This window comes from Cetorhinus maximus, chromosome 17, assembly GCF_964194155.1.
Source record: "Cetorhinus maximus chromosome 17, sCetMax3.hap1.1, whole genome shotgun sequence".
Classification (NCBI taxonomy): domain Eukaryota; kingdom Metazoa; phylum Chordata; class Chondrichthyes; order Lamniformes; family Cetorhinidae; genus Cetorhinus; species Cetorhinus maximus.
In genome coordinates this window covers 57,325,207-57,342,689 of record NC_135895.1, presented here as the reverse complement: position 1 = coordinate 57,342,689, position 17,483 = coordinate 57,325,207, and the positions used below count along the sequence as shown (strand labels likewise).

At 42.5% G+C, this 17,483-nt stretch overlaps 1 protein-coding gene across 1 annotated transcript in view; it reads right to left on the bottom strand.

The window, feature by feature from the left end:
* lrrc40 (leucine rich repeat containing 40) overlaps positions 1–17,483 on the bottom strand; it is an 87,585-nt gene that overhangs the window by 28,378 nt on the left and 41,724 nt on the right. Inside the window, exons 7-10 of the mRNA XM_078561255.1 lie at positions 15,154–15,326; positions 12,606–12,696; positions 7,581–7,626; positions 5,845–5,953 (exon numbers count right to left, since the gene is read on the bottom strand). Coding sequence (XP_078417381.1) covers positions 5,845–5,953; positions 7,581–7,626; positions 12,606–12,696; positions 15,154–15,326 — 419 coding nt within the window. The remainder of the gene's footprint in view (positions 1–5,844; positions 5,954–7,580; positions 7,627–12,605; positions 12,697–15,153; positions 15,327–17,483) is intronic.

Here is a 17,483-nt window from a genome sequence, read left to right as displayed (position 1 = left end):
CCCAAAAGCATCCTCCCATGCTAATTTTTCCATGTTTAATTGCATGTCCTGTCATTGCTGCTTTGCTTTCAACCTGTCGCCCCTCAATGTCTAGGCTCATGTGAAGAATAGTGAATGGGAATGAGGTTAATATTGATAATATTTGAGCTGTAACTCACCAAAAGCCTGCACCTTGGGAAGATGAAGGGAGTAAATTGGAGAAAAATAATGGTCATCTTCAACAAAATATAATCTCCTCTGAATACCTGTGCAGCTTCACTTGTACTTCATCTGCATCTACAGTTTAATTTCAAACCAATTAATAATATCAAAATTCAATTAGTATCTCTGACAACCAATGTTTTTTGCCAGCTATGTACCTAGTTAACTGCTTACCAAATGGCTATTTTTGTTCCATATATCTAGCTAATATAGTAATAATCTTGGCTGGAATTTTCTAACCCCTCATGCCGGCGGGATCTTCTGGTCCCGCCAATGTGAACAGAGATTTCAATGGCTCGCCAGCTGCAACGCAGGTGAACCTGCCACGGGGTGGGGGAGGGCTGGAAGACTCCAGCCTTTGTATCTCTTTATGGCAGTTTTTTGAAAGTTTAAAGTCCTATGTCCACATTTATAATGGAAATCAATTTGTAAACATGTCACACAGAATTGTACCCTCCAGCCAGTAGTGGATCTGAGGACCCTCAGTTTTGTTTTCCTGAGCTCTGCACCCTGTATTGCACTGAAACTCCTATGCTGCACCAAACATTACTCCTCAGCTTTTCAAAATAGTGATTTTTGTCACTATTATATAAAAAATAAATAAGGACAGGACACCTGAAATTAAAATGGGGCTCTCAGAGGTGTTGGTCCCCCAGGATGGGAGGAGGAGGCCCCCCCACATGACCAAACGTGCCTGGGAGGAGGTAGCAGAGGTGGTGAGCTCCCATGATGTGGTGCGATGCACCTGGATCCAGTGCTGTAAGCGCTTCAACGATTTGTTGCGCTCTTTAACCCAGCAGGTAGCCTTAGCCTTTGAGGCCCCCCATCCCCAAGTCTTACTGTCATGACTGCATTGAATCATGTTGGGCATTTCTCGTACACTGGGTGGGCAAGCAGATAGTGCCCATGCTTAGATCAGCCCGAGTGGTTCATGAGGAGATGAGTTCTCCCCCGTACCATGTTTTGCTCTTAGTTGCACATGACTAGCCCGGGGGCAACCTGCAGGAGATGCAGCTATGTGCATACTCAGAACTCCAACACATGTCATATTCACGGTGATGAGATTGTGGAAGGGGAGCCTCAAGGTGTCGTGGCCAAGAACCATCTGCTGCCATTAACGCTGCACGTAGTTGTGCCTCCTTGCTATAGGAGCAAAGACCGTGGGTTTCCTAAAGTGATGTATGCAGAATGTGTCCAAGGTGGCCATTAGGGAGGGGCAGTTGGGAGCAGGCGTACTATCTTTGTGTGACTGATCAGCAGTAGCGGGGAGAGGAGGCACTGGAGGCCTGATATAGGCCACTGTGGTTGGGGTGTGGTGTGCTCGTGCAGAGTCCATGTGCAAATTGCCGCAATGAATGGTCTTCTCTGTTTTTCGGGAGAAGGATGCTCACAATGTGTCTGAGAATTTGAGGATTGGAGGTGGCCAGGTCCACTGATGATGCTAAGCTGCTTTGAACAGGAGGCCCTGGAGCTTGAGAAGCGCCATGTGCCCGGGTCAACTGGTGTTGGCGAGGCTGGGGTGGAACAGGCAGGTATTTGAGGCCAATAGTGAGATCCGCTATATCCTCCCAACATCCATAGCACTGATGATTGTTTGATTTGTTATTGTTGCAACATTGCTTGGTCACAGAGTGATAGAGTCAGAGGTGTGGATCATAGAAAAAGGCCCCTCGGCCCTTCGAAGATGCGTGCGTCAAACACCTTCCAAAGTCTCCTTATCCCATTTCCCAGCACTATCCCCATGGCCTTGTATGCCATGGCATCACAACTGCACAGCCAAATACTTATTACATGTTAGGAGGGTTTCTGCGTCCACCACCCTTTCAGGCAGTGCGTTCCACATTCTCAACACACTGTGAGCAAAAGTTGTTCATCACATCACCTGTCAACCTCATGCCCCTTACCTTAAATCTATGCCGCCTGGTTACTCATCCCGCTGCCGAGGGGAAAAGTTCCTTTCTGTCGACTCTATCTATGCCCCTCATAGTTTTATAAACCTCAATAATGTCACCCCTCAATCTCCTCTGCTCCAGGGAAAATAACCCCAGTCTATGCTATGTCTCCTCATAATTCAAACTCTCCAGCTCAGCCAGCATCCTGGTCAATGACCCCTGCACTCTCTCCACTCCAATCACATCCCTCCCATCAAGCGCATTTCACAACTGCACGCAGAACTATAGCTGTAGCCTAGGCAGCATTTTCTGCACTTGGGAACATTACCTCCCTGTTCCTATCTTCTATTCCTCGGCTAATAAAGGCAAGTATGGCATTTACCTTAAGCACCTTATGTACCTGTCCTGCTACCTTAAGGGGCCTGTCGACATGCACAGCAAGGTCCGTCTAATCCTCCTTACTTTCCACGGTCCTACCATTCCTCGTGTATTCCCATGCCTTGTTTGTCCTGCCCAAGTGCATCACCTCACACTTATCCACATAACATTCCATTTGGCATTCCTTAGGCCAGCTGACCAGCCTGTCTACATCCACCTGTAATGTAAGGGTATCCTCCTATTTGCCACCCCACCAATATTCGTGTCCATAGGTTCTGGAAGGTTGAGCGCATAATGAGCCATGGGGAAAGGGATGAAGTGTGTCACTGTGTGGACGCTAACTGATCCACTGTCCCTGTTGTTAATTTCAGCATCATCAGAGCATGGCCGTCAGGAGGAATTGTAGATGCCCATTGCAGATGCCCCCCTCTCACACCTGAGGGCCCTCAAGTGTCACCTGTGCTACACCGTATCTGCCAGCGCAGATACTAGCACCTTGGTGGGCATTGCAACATCGGCTAGTGTCCCAGGGCACAGTGGAGAGGGCACTTCACAATCGCTGGAGGAGCTGGCAGAGACAGAGAGTGCTGATGGCGCAAGAAGTCGGAGGACTGCAGGGGACCAGTCACATGCTCAGTCGATGCCTGATGATGTGCCTCTGGAGTCATCCGTGACGCAGCAGCTCTGGAAATGCGGCCTGGTGTGCGGGAACATCTGAAAGTGATACATGAGGCTATGCTTCGCTTGGTGTCTGTGGCGGAGGGGTCCACGCGGAGCAACCCTGATGCAATGAGCCTCATGGCAGAGCTTCATCCTTCCTCCATGGAGATAGTGGCGACTCTCGTGGAGCGGCTCCTCCAGGAGAACAATCAGGTTCTCCTGGGGTTACACTCGGACCTGCAAGCCCTCACAGTGCCAGTGGCCACAGCTGGTCAGTGCCAATGTGGGAGATGGTGTGGACTTCAAGCTTCCCAGCTCTTTGCCCATCCATCGTCGGTGAGCAGGGAGGTCCGAGGCGACCTCACATAGGCGCAGCAGCTGCCTGTCATATCTGCAGGCTCCTCTCATGGTGCACCGGATGAGGGCACCAGCTGCTCCGGCCCTCTCCCAGTGACTGCTTCATCGGGTGAATCTGCGACGAGTGGGGAGATGCCAGAGGACGGCCGCCAAGGTCATCGAGGCCAACAGGACAGCAGAGTCAGCAGGCTGTCTCAGATGCCACTCCGAGCGATGGGGCGGCACTAAGACGTAGCACCCGTAAACGAAAGCATAAGGCACCTTAGGCACACCACGGGTTTCTCACTGGTGCTTTTGTGTTGGCCCGAGATTAGATACTTATTATTTTTTTCTGCTTGATTAACGTTTTGTTTTGACTTTGTGAGATATAAAATTAAAACCAGATGTGTTACCATGGCTGAGGGTGGCTCCTTTGTTCTGCATTTGTATATTTAAGATAAATGTCATGAGTGTTTGAGTCGACATTGAGGTTTATGTCCAAAGCCCTTAGTTGCAGCTGATGACCTGGCAGATTTAGCCCTTAGGTGCCGAATGTGGAAGCACCAGGCAAGGCTGGTCCTGCTGATCCATTTGTGTTGAGCTAGCTGAAGGTTCGTTGGATTGAAGTCTCCCGGGTGTCCCTGCCTCCTTGGTGTAGTTCCGGTTCAGCATTTAGCCACTCAGCATTCCCGTGTTTCCTCATCCTCAGAATCAGTGCTGGACTCATCGTGTGCAGCCGCAGCCACTGCATCAACATCTTCATCGTCCACTGCGTCCCCCTTTCCAGCGCAAGATTGCAGAGAGCGCAGTATGCAACCACAATCACTGACACACGATCTGGGGGGTACTGGAGCGCGCCCTAAGTGGCCCGGGAATCGTAAGCGCATCTTGAGAAGACCGACGGCTCTCTCCACCACAGCCCTTGTGGAGGCGTGGCTCCTATTGTAGCGCTGCTCTGCTTCTGATATTGGATGGCGGAGAGGCGTCATGAACCACCTTCTGAGGGGATAGTCCTCGTCACCTAGCAGTCAACCATCAAGCCAAGCCGGAGCACTGAAGAGCCCCGGCACATGGGAGTGTCTGAGGATGAAGGTGTCACGGGAGCTGCCTGGTACCTTGCACAGACTTGTAGAATCAGCATCCTGTGATCACACACTATCTACACGTTCATGGAGTGGAAGCCCTTCCTGTTGACGAAGGCACTGGGCTCACCTGCTAGCGCCTTGATGGCCACATGTGTGCAGTCTATTGCACCCTGGACACGGGGGAAGCCAGCAATGGCCGCGAAGCCTCTGGCTCACTGTGTCTGACTTGCCTGGTCCCAACGGAAGTGGATGAAAGTCAATGCCCATCTGAACAGAGCGTCTGTAACCTGCTTGACACAAGTGTGGACAGCTGATTGGGAGACACTGGAAAGATCACCCACGGAGCCTTGGAAGGAACCAGAGGCATAGAAGTTGAGGGCAACTGCGACCTTCAGAGCCACTGGCATGGGGTGTCCGCCCACACAGTTAGGAGACATCTCAGAGCCAATCATCTGACAGATGTAGTTAACTGTCTCCCTTGACAGTTGGAGCCTCCTTCGGCACTGCACCTCAGTCATATTGAGGTAGCTGCTTTGCCGCCTGTATAACCTGACAGCAGGATAGTGGCATTTTCTGCGGCCCCTTGCACCTTGGACTACCTCTTGGCCCTGAACCCCTTTGTGCATGTGCCTGTACTCCCAAAGCAGACTCAAGCAACTTATGGACTCGCCACTCGACTACTCAGGAGCTGCAACAAATTGAGAAGGCAGCGCTCAGTAAAGTTAAAGAACACTTAACACCTTCTTATTATGGGGCACAGTATTTTTGGAAATACAGTTTTGGAGGAAGCAGAGCAGGTATCAAGTACAGTATTAAAATATTAATACTTAACTCAAAAGTTGTGTTCATATAATGGCAGCATGGAAGATACAGTATTTGGATAAGTAAAACAATTTTTATTACTGCTTTATGTTTTATCATTGTTTTATGATTCTAGTAAATGTTAACATATTTGGTGTTTTCTGGTTCACCCACTTGTGGTTAGGCATTCTAACATCATTCCATAATCCGGAAAGTTCTGAAGCATTCTGTGCTGGAAAGATTAAGTGTACTACATTTGCTTTGAGGTTTTACCATGCAAATAGTGTAGTAAAATGTTTTAAAACAATATTACGATGCATAACTCTGATTTCTCAAGATATGAATAATTTAAGCGCAATTTATGCTGAGAAACTGGCTATTAACTGATATACCAAAAGACGCACAAGCTGGAGAACAGACCAATAAATCTGCATTAACAAAATGCAGAAATCTCAATTTGCCAATTGTATTCTTGTTCCTCAATGACATACCTGTAATCTAGCACTTTCTGTGTTCCCATGGTGTACATATTGGTCATAGATTCACTTGGAAGGGTCATAGCCGTTGCTGAACAACTGTCATCTTGGCCAGTTGGTTGTTCTAGTCAAAAACACATCAAATCAAGGTTTTTGTGCACCATAAAAAATGAGTTTGCCATTTCCTTTCACACTGTTTTTAGTTATTCCCTGCCATTTAAAGGTCTCAGGTCAAGTTATTAAGAGTCAGTCAAAGCTGAGCTTCTTCATGACAAATATATAGAATATAAAAATGAAATACCACTGCTCTTACGCATTATTTAACCTGTCAAGTTCTGGCATCTTTCCAGTGAATCTGCATTATACCCTTCAGGGCCAATATTTTTTTCCCCAAGTGCAATGCCCAAAGCTGAACACAACACCTCTGGTGGAATCTGACCTAGACTCTCTAACAATGAGGCACCACTTCCCCACTTTTGTATTCCATATTAACCACCTTACAATGAAGGCCAATATTCCATTCACCTTTTTGATTGCTTTTTGTACCTTTGCACAAGCTTTTAGTGATTTGTGCACATGGACACGTAAATACCTTTGCTTCACAACTTTTGCACTCACCATTAAGGAAATATTGCAATTTGTCCTTGTTGGATCAAAAGTGGATGATATCACATTTCCCCAAACTGAACTTTATTTGTCATAGATTCCCCCACTGACTTAATTTATACCGTTTTGTTGCTACGTTTCCATCTATACACCTCCAAAGTTCGTGTCATCTAAAACTCCTATTCCTTCATCCAAGTTGATACTATATAATGGTGAAAAGCGAAAGCTACCAGTATTGGTCCCTGGACAACACCACTTTTCACATCACACCAATCAGTTGTCCACATTCAGAGATTGTGGATGGTCAGAGATGTACAATTAGCCATTTAGAATATTCTGGTTATGCAGGAAGGGAAGTAGAAACTTCATGCCATTTGATGTTTTAATAGCTAATAACTTAAATACCGGCAGAGCTTTAGACAACTAATCCAGGGAAGAGAATACTTTACTGGTCCAGTGCAAATGGCTGAAGAAGTCACTAACCAAGTTGCATTAGGCTTAGCGCTATCAATGCCCGAAGACTCAGTGGCTCAAGCAAATCCAGGCTCGCTAGGTCGACTCTAAGCAGAGGTGGGTAAGGATGGTGGCCAACAGAGCACCAAATGACTTTACAGGTTTCATTATCCAGTTATTCTGGACAGTACAAATTCTGGTGAGTTGAGCGAAGTGCAGCTGCCAAGTACGGTCGTGAGTGTAGAGAAGGCAGACAAAAACTTACTCCAAGCCTCAAAGACTAAATTTTAAAAGGCACAATTATTCAAGGGAAAACAAGGGGCTGAATTTTTGTTCCAAGTTCCCGATCCTGATGCCAGGTTGAATTCTAAGTAGGGAACCTAGAAGTGGCCATGGCAGGACCCTCGAGGAGATTTAAGGAGGGGAAGCCCTGTCCATTTAAGGATGGCAGGTGGGCTACGCAGCCTGGAGGGTCAATGGGTACACCTGAGGCTCTACGCAACCAGCAGCCCAGCCAGGTGATGTGGGCACTGCCACTGTAGGCGGGAGACCAAGAGGGTACCTCAAGATGGAGGCATCCTCTGAAGACTTGTAAATGTTTCAAAATATAATGCGGCCACAGATATCGGGTCATCATTGCATCACTGTCGCTTAAATAGCCATTTGAGTAAAATACAGTTTTGGTTTTGTACCTTGTATTCTACTTCTTAAGTACTTGAGAAGTTCTTGAGTTCCTCTCTGGAAAAAAACAAATTTTATTAAGGTCAATTGAGATACTCACTCAGAGAGTTTCTCTGAGAAAAAAAAACACTACTCAAAGGTCAGCATGCTAAAATAATTTGGATGATGTCAGTGTTCAATACTTGCTGTCACTAGCAAATATAGAAAAACTTGGCAAGAACTGTGGGCAAGATGCATCAGTCATTCTGAAAACAGACTACTCCAGGTCGGTGATGAGGGAAAAACAGTGCCATAAAGAAAGAAAGACTTGCATTCATTTGGCACCTCACATAACCTCAGGACATCCCAAAACATTTCAGAGCCAATTAAGTGCTTTTGAAATGTAGTCACTGATGTAATATGGGAAATGCAGAGTGGGAAACATGACTAATAGGAAGTCCTTAATTTGTGGATTTTTTTCAGGGCAAGCACAAAACATAAGCAGCACCACCTGTGCAGCCTGGAGAAGTACCATGTGTGCTCTACCAATAAACGAAATAGCACGGCTGAATATCATTATTGGGTGATCCAATATATTATTGCACACTGGCTGTAACTACAAAATATAGAAAAACTTGGCAAGGACTGTGGTCAGTAGGATAAGAAGCAGCCCAAGAGCATGCTGCCCACCTTTATGGATGGTCGGAAGCCAGGAATAAAAATAAAGTAACCGGGAAAACTGCCAGACTTTTCTTGGAAAAAAAAACCAATTCTGATGCCTGGAACTTCCTTCTTTAGCTGCACTTATTCTTTATACTAAGATTGCAGGTTCTTATTAAATTTTATTATTACTAACAGCCTATGTTGCACAATGGTTTTAACAGAACTGTCAGACCTCCTTGACAATAGTGTCCTCAAAAGCTGTGGAACAATCTGAAGTCTAGGGATATAATCCTGCCAGTAGTAAATGTTTCCTATTTATTTTTTTTGTAATATTTGATTTTTGCCGTATGTAATTCTTAATTAGAAAAGTAAATAAAGCTGCTTGTGAAATGTGGGGTATGAACCCACTTAATGCCCCAAAAGCTAAAACAAGAAAATGCACTTGAACTTTAAAGTTTACAGTTTTCTTTGTGCTTTCTCCCTCCCACCAATGTATTACATTTAGAAAATACTACATTAATATATGAATAAATTAGCCATGAAGCAACAGATCTAAGGATTACAACAGCCTTAAGTTTGGAATAGCTCTTTCACAAACATCGTAAAAGTAAGTTTACAGTTTCAGCCACTGATTAGCAAGTTTTAGAGGTTGACATCTTCTCATTTTCTGCAGGTAGTTGTTATGTTGGGGCGCAGTTCCAAAGATCTCACCAGCCCTCCAATATGTTCTCCAAGCAGCTACTTTTAATGCATTTCTAGATATTAGGTCATAGCAAGCTATTTGGCCATCAGAAAGCTTGACAGCAAAGCCCAAAAGCAGTTTTTGCTTTAGCTACTGATTAATGACTGAGGTTATCAAACGTTTTTTGAAAGCCGAGATATCCTCAAACAATTTCAGCAAAGACTGTGCACCACTTGCCCTCAAAGTTTATTTTAACTTGAAGACCTTAATCTGATCCACTTTTGATAGATTCAAGTACTTTTCTTGCAAGTTAACAGGCCTATCTCCAGGAGAATTTACAAAAGATTGGAATAATGTTAGTTATTTGACAGTCACTGGGTAATAACTGCATCAAATTTATGTCACTACATAGAAAAAGGCTTTGAAACATGCCAAAAGACTACTTGTGCGGTGGATTTTTACTGAAGACTATTCTCCTAAGTACATCTACACACGTCCAGACATCAGGTGAGGCATTCTTCTCAGAACACAACATCCAACAATATGGAATGGTAGAAATACAAGTGTAGATTAATTAAGGAAAGCTAGCATGGATTTGTTAAAGGCAAATTGATTGAGTTTTTTTGTTGAAGTAATAGAGAGGGTTGATGAGGGTAATGGAGTTATGTCGCATACACAGACTTCTAAAAAAGTGCTTGCCAGCAACTTTGAAGCCCATGGAATAAAAGGGACAGTGTCAGCATGGATATGAAGTTGGGAGAGCGATAGGAAACAGAGAATAGTGGTGAACAGTATTTTTTCAGACTGCAAGAGGGAATATAGTGGGGTTCTCCAGAGGTTTGTATTAAGACCACTGCTTTTCTTGATATATATTAATGACCTAGACTTAGGTGCAATTTCAAGGTTTGTAGATGACAAACCACAGAAATATTGTGAACTGTGAGGATAGTAATAAACTTCAAGAGGATATAGGGAGGCTGTTATAATGGGTGGGCATGTAGCAGATGAAATTTAATGCAGAGAAGTTTTCTTTTATTCATTCATGGGATGTAGGCATCGCTGGCTAGGCCAGTATTTATTGCCCATCCGTCATTGCCCTAGTGGTGCGCTGCCTTCGTGAACCACTGCAGTTCATGTGGTGTAGGTACACCCACAGTGCTGTTAGGGAGGGAGTTCCAGGATTTTGACCCAGCGATAGTGAAGGATTGATGATATATTTCCAAGTCAGGATGGTGAGTGGCTTTGAGGGGAACTTCCTGTTGGTGGTGTTCCCATCTATCTGCTGCCCCTGTCCTTCTAGATGGTACTGGTCGTGGGTTTTGAAGCTGCTGTCTAAGGAGACTTGGTGAGATCCTGCAGAGCATCTTGTAGATGGTACACACTGCTGCCACGTGTGTCAATGGTGAAGGGACTGCCAATCAAGCAGGCTGCTTTGTCCTGGTGGTGTCAAGTTCTTGAGTGTTGTTGGAGCTGCACTCATCCAAGCAAGTGGAGAGTATTCCATCACGCTCCTGACTTGTGCTTTGTAGATGGTGGACAGGCTCTGAGGAGTCAGGAGTTTTGAGCTACTCGCCACAGGATACCTAGCCTCTGACCTACTTTTGTAGACACAGTATTTATATGGCTAGTCCAATTCAGTTTCTGGTCAATGGTAACCCCAGGGTGTTGATAGTGGGGGATTCAGTGATGGTAATGGCGATAGTTAGATTCGCTCTTGTTGGAGATATCATTGCCTGGCACTTGTGTACCGCGAATGTTGCTTGCCACTTGTCAGCCCAAGCCTGGATATTGTCCAGGTCTTATTGCATTTGGATATAGACTGCTTCAGTATCTGAGGAGTGATAAATGGTGCTGAACATCGTGCAATCATCAGCAAACATCCTCACTTCTGACCTTATGATGGAAGGAAGGTCATTGATGAAGCAACTGAAGATGGTTGGCCAAGGACACTACCCTGAGGAACTCCTGCAGTGATGTCCTGGAACTGAGATGACTGACCTCCAACAACCACAACCATCTTCCTTAGTGCTAGGTATGACTCCAACCAGCAGAGAGTTTTCCCCTGATTCCCACTGACTCCATTTTGCTCGGGCTCCTAGGTGCCACACTCGGTTGAATGCTGCTTTGATGTTAAGGGCCGTCGCTCTCACCTCACCTCTGGAGCTCAGCACGTTTGTCCATGTTTAAACCAAGGCTGTAACGATGTCAGGAGCAGAGTGGCCCTGGCAAAACACAAACTGAGCACCAGTGAGCAGGTTATTACTAAGCAAGTGCTGCCTGATAGCACTATTGATGACCTCTTTCATCACTTTGCTGATGATTGAGAGCAGACTGATGGGGTGCTAATTGGCTGGGTTGGATTTATCCTGCTTTGTGTACAGGACATACCTGGGCAATTTTCCACATTGCCAGGTAGATGCCAGTTTTGTAGCTGTACTGGAACAGCTTGGTTAGGGACACAGCAAGTACTGGAACACAAGTCTTCAGTACTATTGCCGGAATATTGTCAGAGCCCAGAGCCTCTGCAGTATGCAGTGCCTCTAGCCATTTCTTGATATCACATGGAGTGAATTGAATTAGCTGAAGGCTGGCATCTGTGATGCTTAGTGTGAAGTGATACATTTTAGTAGGAAGATTGAGGAAAAGCAATATAAAATAAAAGGTGCAAATCTAAAGGGGGTTCAGGAACAGGGGGATCTGGGGCCTTTTGTGCACAAATTATTTAAGATGGCAAGGCAGATTGAGAAAGTGATTAAGGTATAAGGTTAAAAAGGCATATGGGGTCCTGGGCATTATAAATAGAGGCATATAGTACAAAAGCAAGAAAGTTGCGATGAAACTATATAAAATACTGGTTCGGGCTCAACTGGAGTAGCGTGTCCAATTCTGGGCACAACACTTTAACAACTAAAAGCCTTAGATAGGGTGCAGAAGAGTTATGAGAATGGTTCAGGGATAAGGGACTCCAAATTATGTAGACAGAAAACCTGAGGCTGTTCTCCTTAAAGAGGAGAAAGTTAAGAATAGATTTGATAGAGGTATTCAAAATCAAGAGGGGTTTAGACAAAGCAGGTACAGAGAAACTATTCCCACTGGCAGGAGTTTAAAGAACCAGAGGATATGGATATAAGATGAATGACAAAAGAACCAATGGTGACATGAGGAAAAACTTGTTTTTTTACACAGTGAGTGGTTAGGATCTAGAATGCACCACCTGAGCATGTGGTGGAGGCAGAGTCAATCGTGGTTTTCAACAGGAACTTGGATAAGCACCCAAAGAGAAAAAATCTGCAGAGCTACACAGGAAGACAAGGGAGTGGGACTAGCTGAGTTGTGCTTATACAGAGCCAGCAGAGGCATAATGGGCTAAATGTCCTCCTTCTATGCTGTAACCATTCTATGAAATATTATTTGATTGAGTTATGTTCCTTCATTGGTCTTTCCATGCCATTTATCAACAGTAGCTGAGGAAATTGGTTTCCAGGTCTCAATAATGCTATATCACAACCAGCGCCCAAGAGGTGCAGGAGTGTCCTCTGGGAATTACTGCCATGATGAGGTACAAAGCTGGGGAGACAGTTAAGGAATTCAGCATTTATTGAGAGAAAAGAATCCAGATTGAATTTAAACTCTATAAAATCTATTAAAACCTCTTACTATCACACTGAAATCTGCTAATATTTAGTACATAGTAAGAAATTGAATTACTCACATTAATAATATCCCTGCGAATGCTACGCAGTGGATTTCCTTCCAGCAACAGAGATTTCAACTTTGGAAGATTTCCTAGTGCATAAGGCAAACTGCAAAGAAGTCACAACGAAGATTTAGCAAAAGATATTCTGGAAACTTTTACATTAAAAATAATTCTTCATTTTTTTGCATAAATGTAAAGAGGTAGATCACATTTGCTTGATCTAAAACTAACATTAATCATGGGAAAACTCTTGAACACAGTAAGGATCATGAAAAAAAGTTTTTATATATGTGTATGTGTATATATATATATATATATATATATTTATTATATACATACGCAAAGAAAAAAGTAATAAAGGAGAAACAGGTTTCATTATTAATAGGATGCCTAAATTTGTTACTAAATGATCAGGACGTAATAGGAATGTTAAATGAATATTCTGCTTCATTCTTCAAAGTGGAAGAGGAGGATCATTAGGGATACAGGGAAGACATTATTACAAACAGATAAACAGTAATAGATAAAGCAATTAGATTGTAACTGAACAAATATCCAGGAGCAAACAGATTTTCACTCAAAGATATTAAAATAAATATACAGAAGAAAAACAGGACTATTAATTATAATCTCACAACATTCAACAGATTAGACAAGATCTGAAAGTTACATCTTTATGACAAAAAGAAAGAGACAAATTGGCCCAAGAGTTTAATGTCTGCAGTGAAAAAAACTGGTTGAATTCATCAGTGGTGGGAAAGTGACTGAGCACCTGGGAGAATCAGAAAATTTTGTTAAAGTTTGATCATGCCTGACCGACATAGAGGAACTATAAAAGAACATCAAAGTCAGCAAGGCAGCGGTTACACAGACTTTCAGAACATATTTGATAATGTTCCACACAAGCGATTACCAGTTAAAATGGAGGTATATGGAATCAGAAGTAGCAGTTTAGTATGGACAGTGAATTGATCAGGAGGCAAACAAAGTTCAGATAAAAGGGACATTTTTATACTGACAGGCAGTGATGACACATTGCTAGATCAGGAACCAGTGCAGGTCAGCAAACACAGGGCTGAGGGGGAATTGAGCTGGCGTGAGTTAGGCTACAAGCAGTAGAGTTTTGGATGAGATTAGGTTTATGGAGATATAAATGAAAGTACAGCCATAAGAGACATTTATAATGTATTGAGATAGTAGGTAAATCACAGATTCCATTTCAAAATGCATTTCCATGACATTTTTCCATTAGCCAATATGCCTGGTATGCCTGCAGGTGGCATACTGATTTTCTTTTAGTGTATTTGAATGGATTGCAGTGTCTATATACAAAAGTCATTAAAAGCTAGCTCATAATTTCAAAAAGTGATCAAAAATGCCAACAGAAAACTGGGCTTCACCGTAGTTTTTTTAAAATTGAAAAATGACTGTAATTATACAGGCCTCCGGTCAGACTTCAATCAGAATAAGGACACTTTTTAATAAAGACACTTTACAGCAATTCACCAACATAATGACATTTGAAGTGATGAGATAATAGGTACACTGAAATTACATATCATGGAGATAAGGATGTTAAGGGTGATCTGATAGATAATGCTAACTACGGATTCCAGAACTTGGGGACATAGCCTTAGAATTCAAGATAAGCTGATTAGAAGTGAATACAGGAAGAATCTCTTCACACAAATTATTGAGAGAATATGAATATATTGCCCCAGTAAGCAACAATAGCAAAGGCAAGTTAGATGTTTCAAAGGGAGATAGATACTCACCTGGGTAGTGAACTTAATAAGATACAGAGAAATGTCAGTAAATTGGGATTTCAAAGAGTTGCAATAACTACACAAATGGCACAGAAGGTTCAATAGGTCAAATGATTTACTCATATATATTATATATAGATTTTCCATTTCTCACATCAGTTTTTTTTATAACCTCTGAATGAGGTTGTAAATATTATGACAATTCATGACACATGGGGGTCAATTTTCTGTGGTGAACCAATATATGCTATGAGCGGAGTTGATATGTGAATTTCATTGGGATCCATGCAGCCAACACAGAGACTAGACTACCTTCAAACCCAAATGTCAAAGGTGACAATAGAACGCACTAATTAATTGCACCCCACAATCCTTATTTCTCCTTTAACAATAGCAAATGACCTAAGCCTAGTGTATTCTCCATGCAAATTTTCTCTTTTTGGGAGGAAGGGTGAGCTACGCTCAGATACATTTACCACACAGACTGCAGCGGTTCAAGAAGGCAGCTCACCACTGCCTTCTCAAGGGCAACTAGGGATGGGCAATAAATGCTGGTCCAGGCAGCGAAGCCCACATCCCGTGACTGAATAAAAAAAGAATAATAGGACAAACCTATACCCTGCTACTTTATGGCATGGCACGATTCATCAAGTACCACATTGCTTCTTAAACAATGCACACATCTCTTATATCCTAATTAGAAGCTTCTGCATTATTGGAATTGAAGTAGATGAAAATAAAATACATTTTTAAGAATGGGCATCATAATAAAGAATTACTAGCATTTTTACACGTACCTGCTAATGTCATTATTGGTGAGGTCAAGTCGTTCTAGATCTTGAAGCAAAATAATTTCATCCGGCAGGGATTTCAATTTGTTGTCGCGGAGCTCCAGTACGGAGATGGCACTTAAATTTTTCAGGTGCGCTGAGTTCAAATATTCAATCTGGTTATTTCCAACATGTAATTCCTAAAGTGCAGTAGTAATACAATTGTTAAACTAAAATATAAAATTACAAGTAACACAGACGTATGTAAGACATTTCCATTCAGTTAAATCATTATGTTTTAACCACCATATTGATTTACATGCCTTTTCTACAACTGGACATGGGTATTGTCTATAGCACAAATGGCACCATTTCAAGATTTTCTACATACCACATTTTGTTTTTCAGATTACATTCTTCTGATATAATTTACAGTTCCAATAAAGGTATTAAAAATGGAAAGTGATTGTCCCTTTCCCAAGGCTGTTGTTAAAACAGAGTTAGGAAATTTTTAAAAAGTATAATTGCTGAAACTAACCAACAACAGTTATAAAATTCCAAATAAAAATAATGGAACATGGGGAGAAAACATGCTACTTCTCACCAAGGCAACACCATTAACAAGATATGAGTACTTTCACTATACTGGTATACAATATTGTGACAAAGAAGATCAATATTCAAATTCATTAAAACAAACAGGGAAGAGCTTTAATTAATTCTTCAACAACTTTGTAATAACAGGAAACAACAAAAAAATGTCATTACATGCTAGGACATCAACCACAATGACATGGTTTTGCTAGTCTTGGATCTTGCCTTTGTGACACATACATATCTTTTTCAGGTTTATTGGCTACACTCTGCTCACATTGCTTTCCTATTGCTTGTTTCAACTGCCTTTTAATTAATTATCTTAATTGTCCACATTTGATGAAAACTAGAGTGTAATTGAATCATCACAAAGAGAATATTGCTTTGCTGTGCGCAATGTTATCTCAGTTATATCTATCATACATATATTCTATCAAATGGTAAAGCACATCTAATGGCCATTTCGCCAACATTCATATCAGGTCAATTTTAAACTTAACCACAAAAATCTTTCCAGTATTGTAAAATTACTTACATATTAAAAAAATCCATATATATATATATATATATAATTGCAATCACATTATTTAGGAATGTAGAAATGAACAGCAAAACTAACTGTACTTTGCGGTAGTGGGAATGTGTACCATTAGCAAACTGGAGAGTAGCTTCCAGTAAGTGATTCAAGAGATAGGAGAGAATATAGTATTTGTAACTTTGGGATTGAGCAGGTGAACCACATTTCTACACTCCTAAATAATGTGATTGCAATTATATATATATGGATTTTTTTAATATGTAAGTAATTTTACAATACTGGAAAGATTTTTGTGGTTAAGTTTAAAATTGACCTGATATGAATGTTGGCGAAATGGCCATTAGGTGTGCTTTATCATTTGATAGAATATATATATGTTAGATGGATAAGCCCAGCATGTCAATGCAACAGATAAGGCTGAAGCATTTGTAACAATCTTCAGCCAGAAGTGCTGACTGCATGATTCATCTTGGCCTGCTCCTGAGATCCCCAGCATCACAGATGCCAGTCGTCAGCCAATGCGGTTCACTCTATGTGATGTCAAGAAATGTCTGAAGGCACTGGATACTGCAAAGGCTGTGGGCCCTGACAATATTCCGGCAATAGTATTGGAGACTCGTGTTCCAGAACTTGCCACACCCCTAACCAAGCAGTTCCAGTTCAGCTACAATACTGGCATTAATACCGGCAATGTGGAAAACTGCCCAGGTATGTCCAGTACACAAAACGCAGAACAAATCCAAGCCGGCCGATTACAATCCCATCAATCCACTCTCCATCATCAGTAAAATGAGGCAAGGGGTCATCAACAGTGCCATCAAGTGGCACTTGCTTAGCAATAACCTGCTCACTGACACTCAGTTTGGGTTCTGTCAGGGTCACTCAGCTTCTGACCTCATTACAGCCTTGGTTCAAACATGGACAAAAGAGCTGAATTCAAGAGGTGAGGTGAGTGTGACTGCCCTTGACATCAAGGCAGCATTTGACCGAGTGTGGCATCAAGGAGCCCTGGCAAAACTGGAGTTAATGGTAATTGGGGGAAAACTCTCCGCTGGTTGGAGTCATACCTAGCACAAAAGAAGGTGGTTGTGGCTGTTGGAGGTCAATAACCTCAGTACCAGGATATCACTGCAGGAGTTTCTCGGGGTACTGTCCTCAGCCCAACCATCTTCAGCTGCTTCATCAATGACCTTCATTCCATCATAAAGTCAGAAGGGGAGATGTT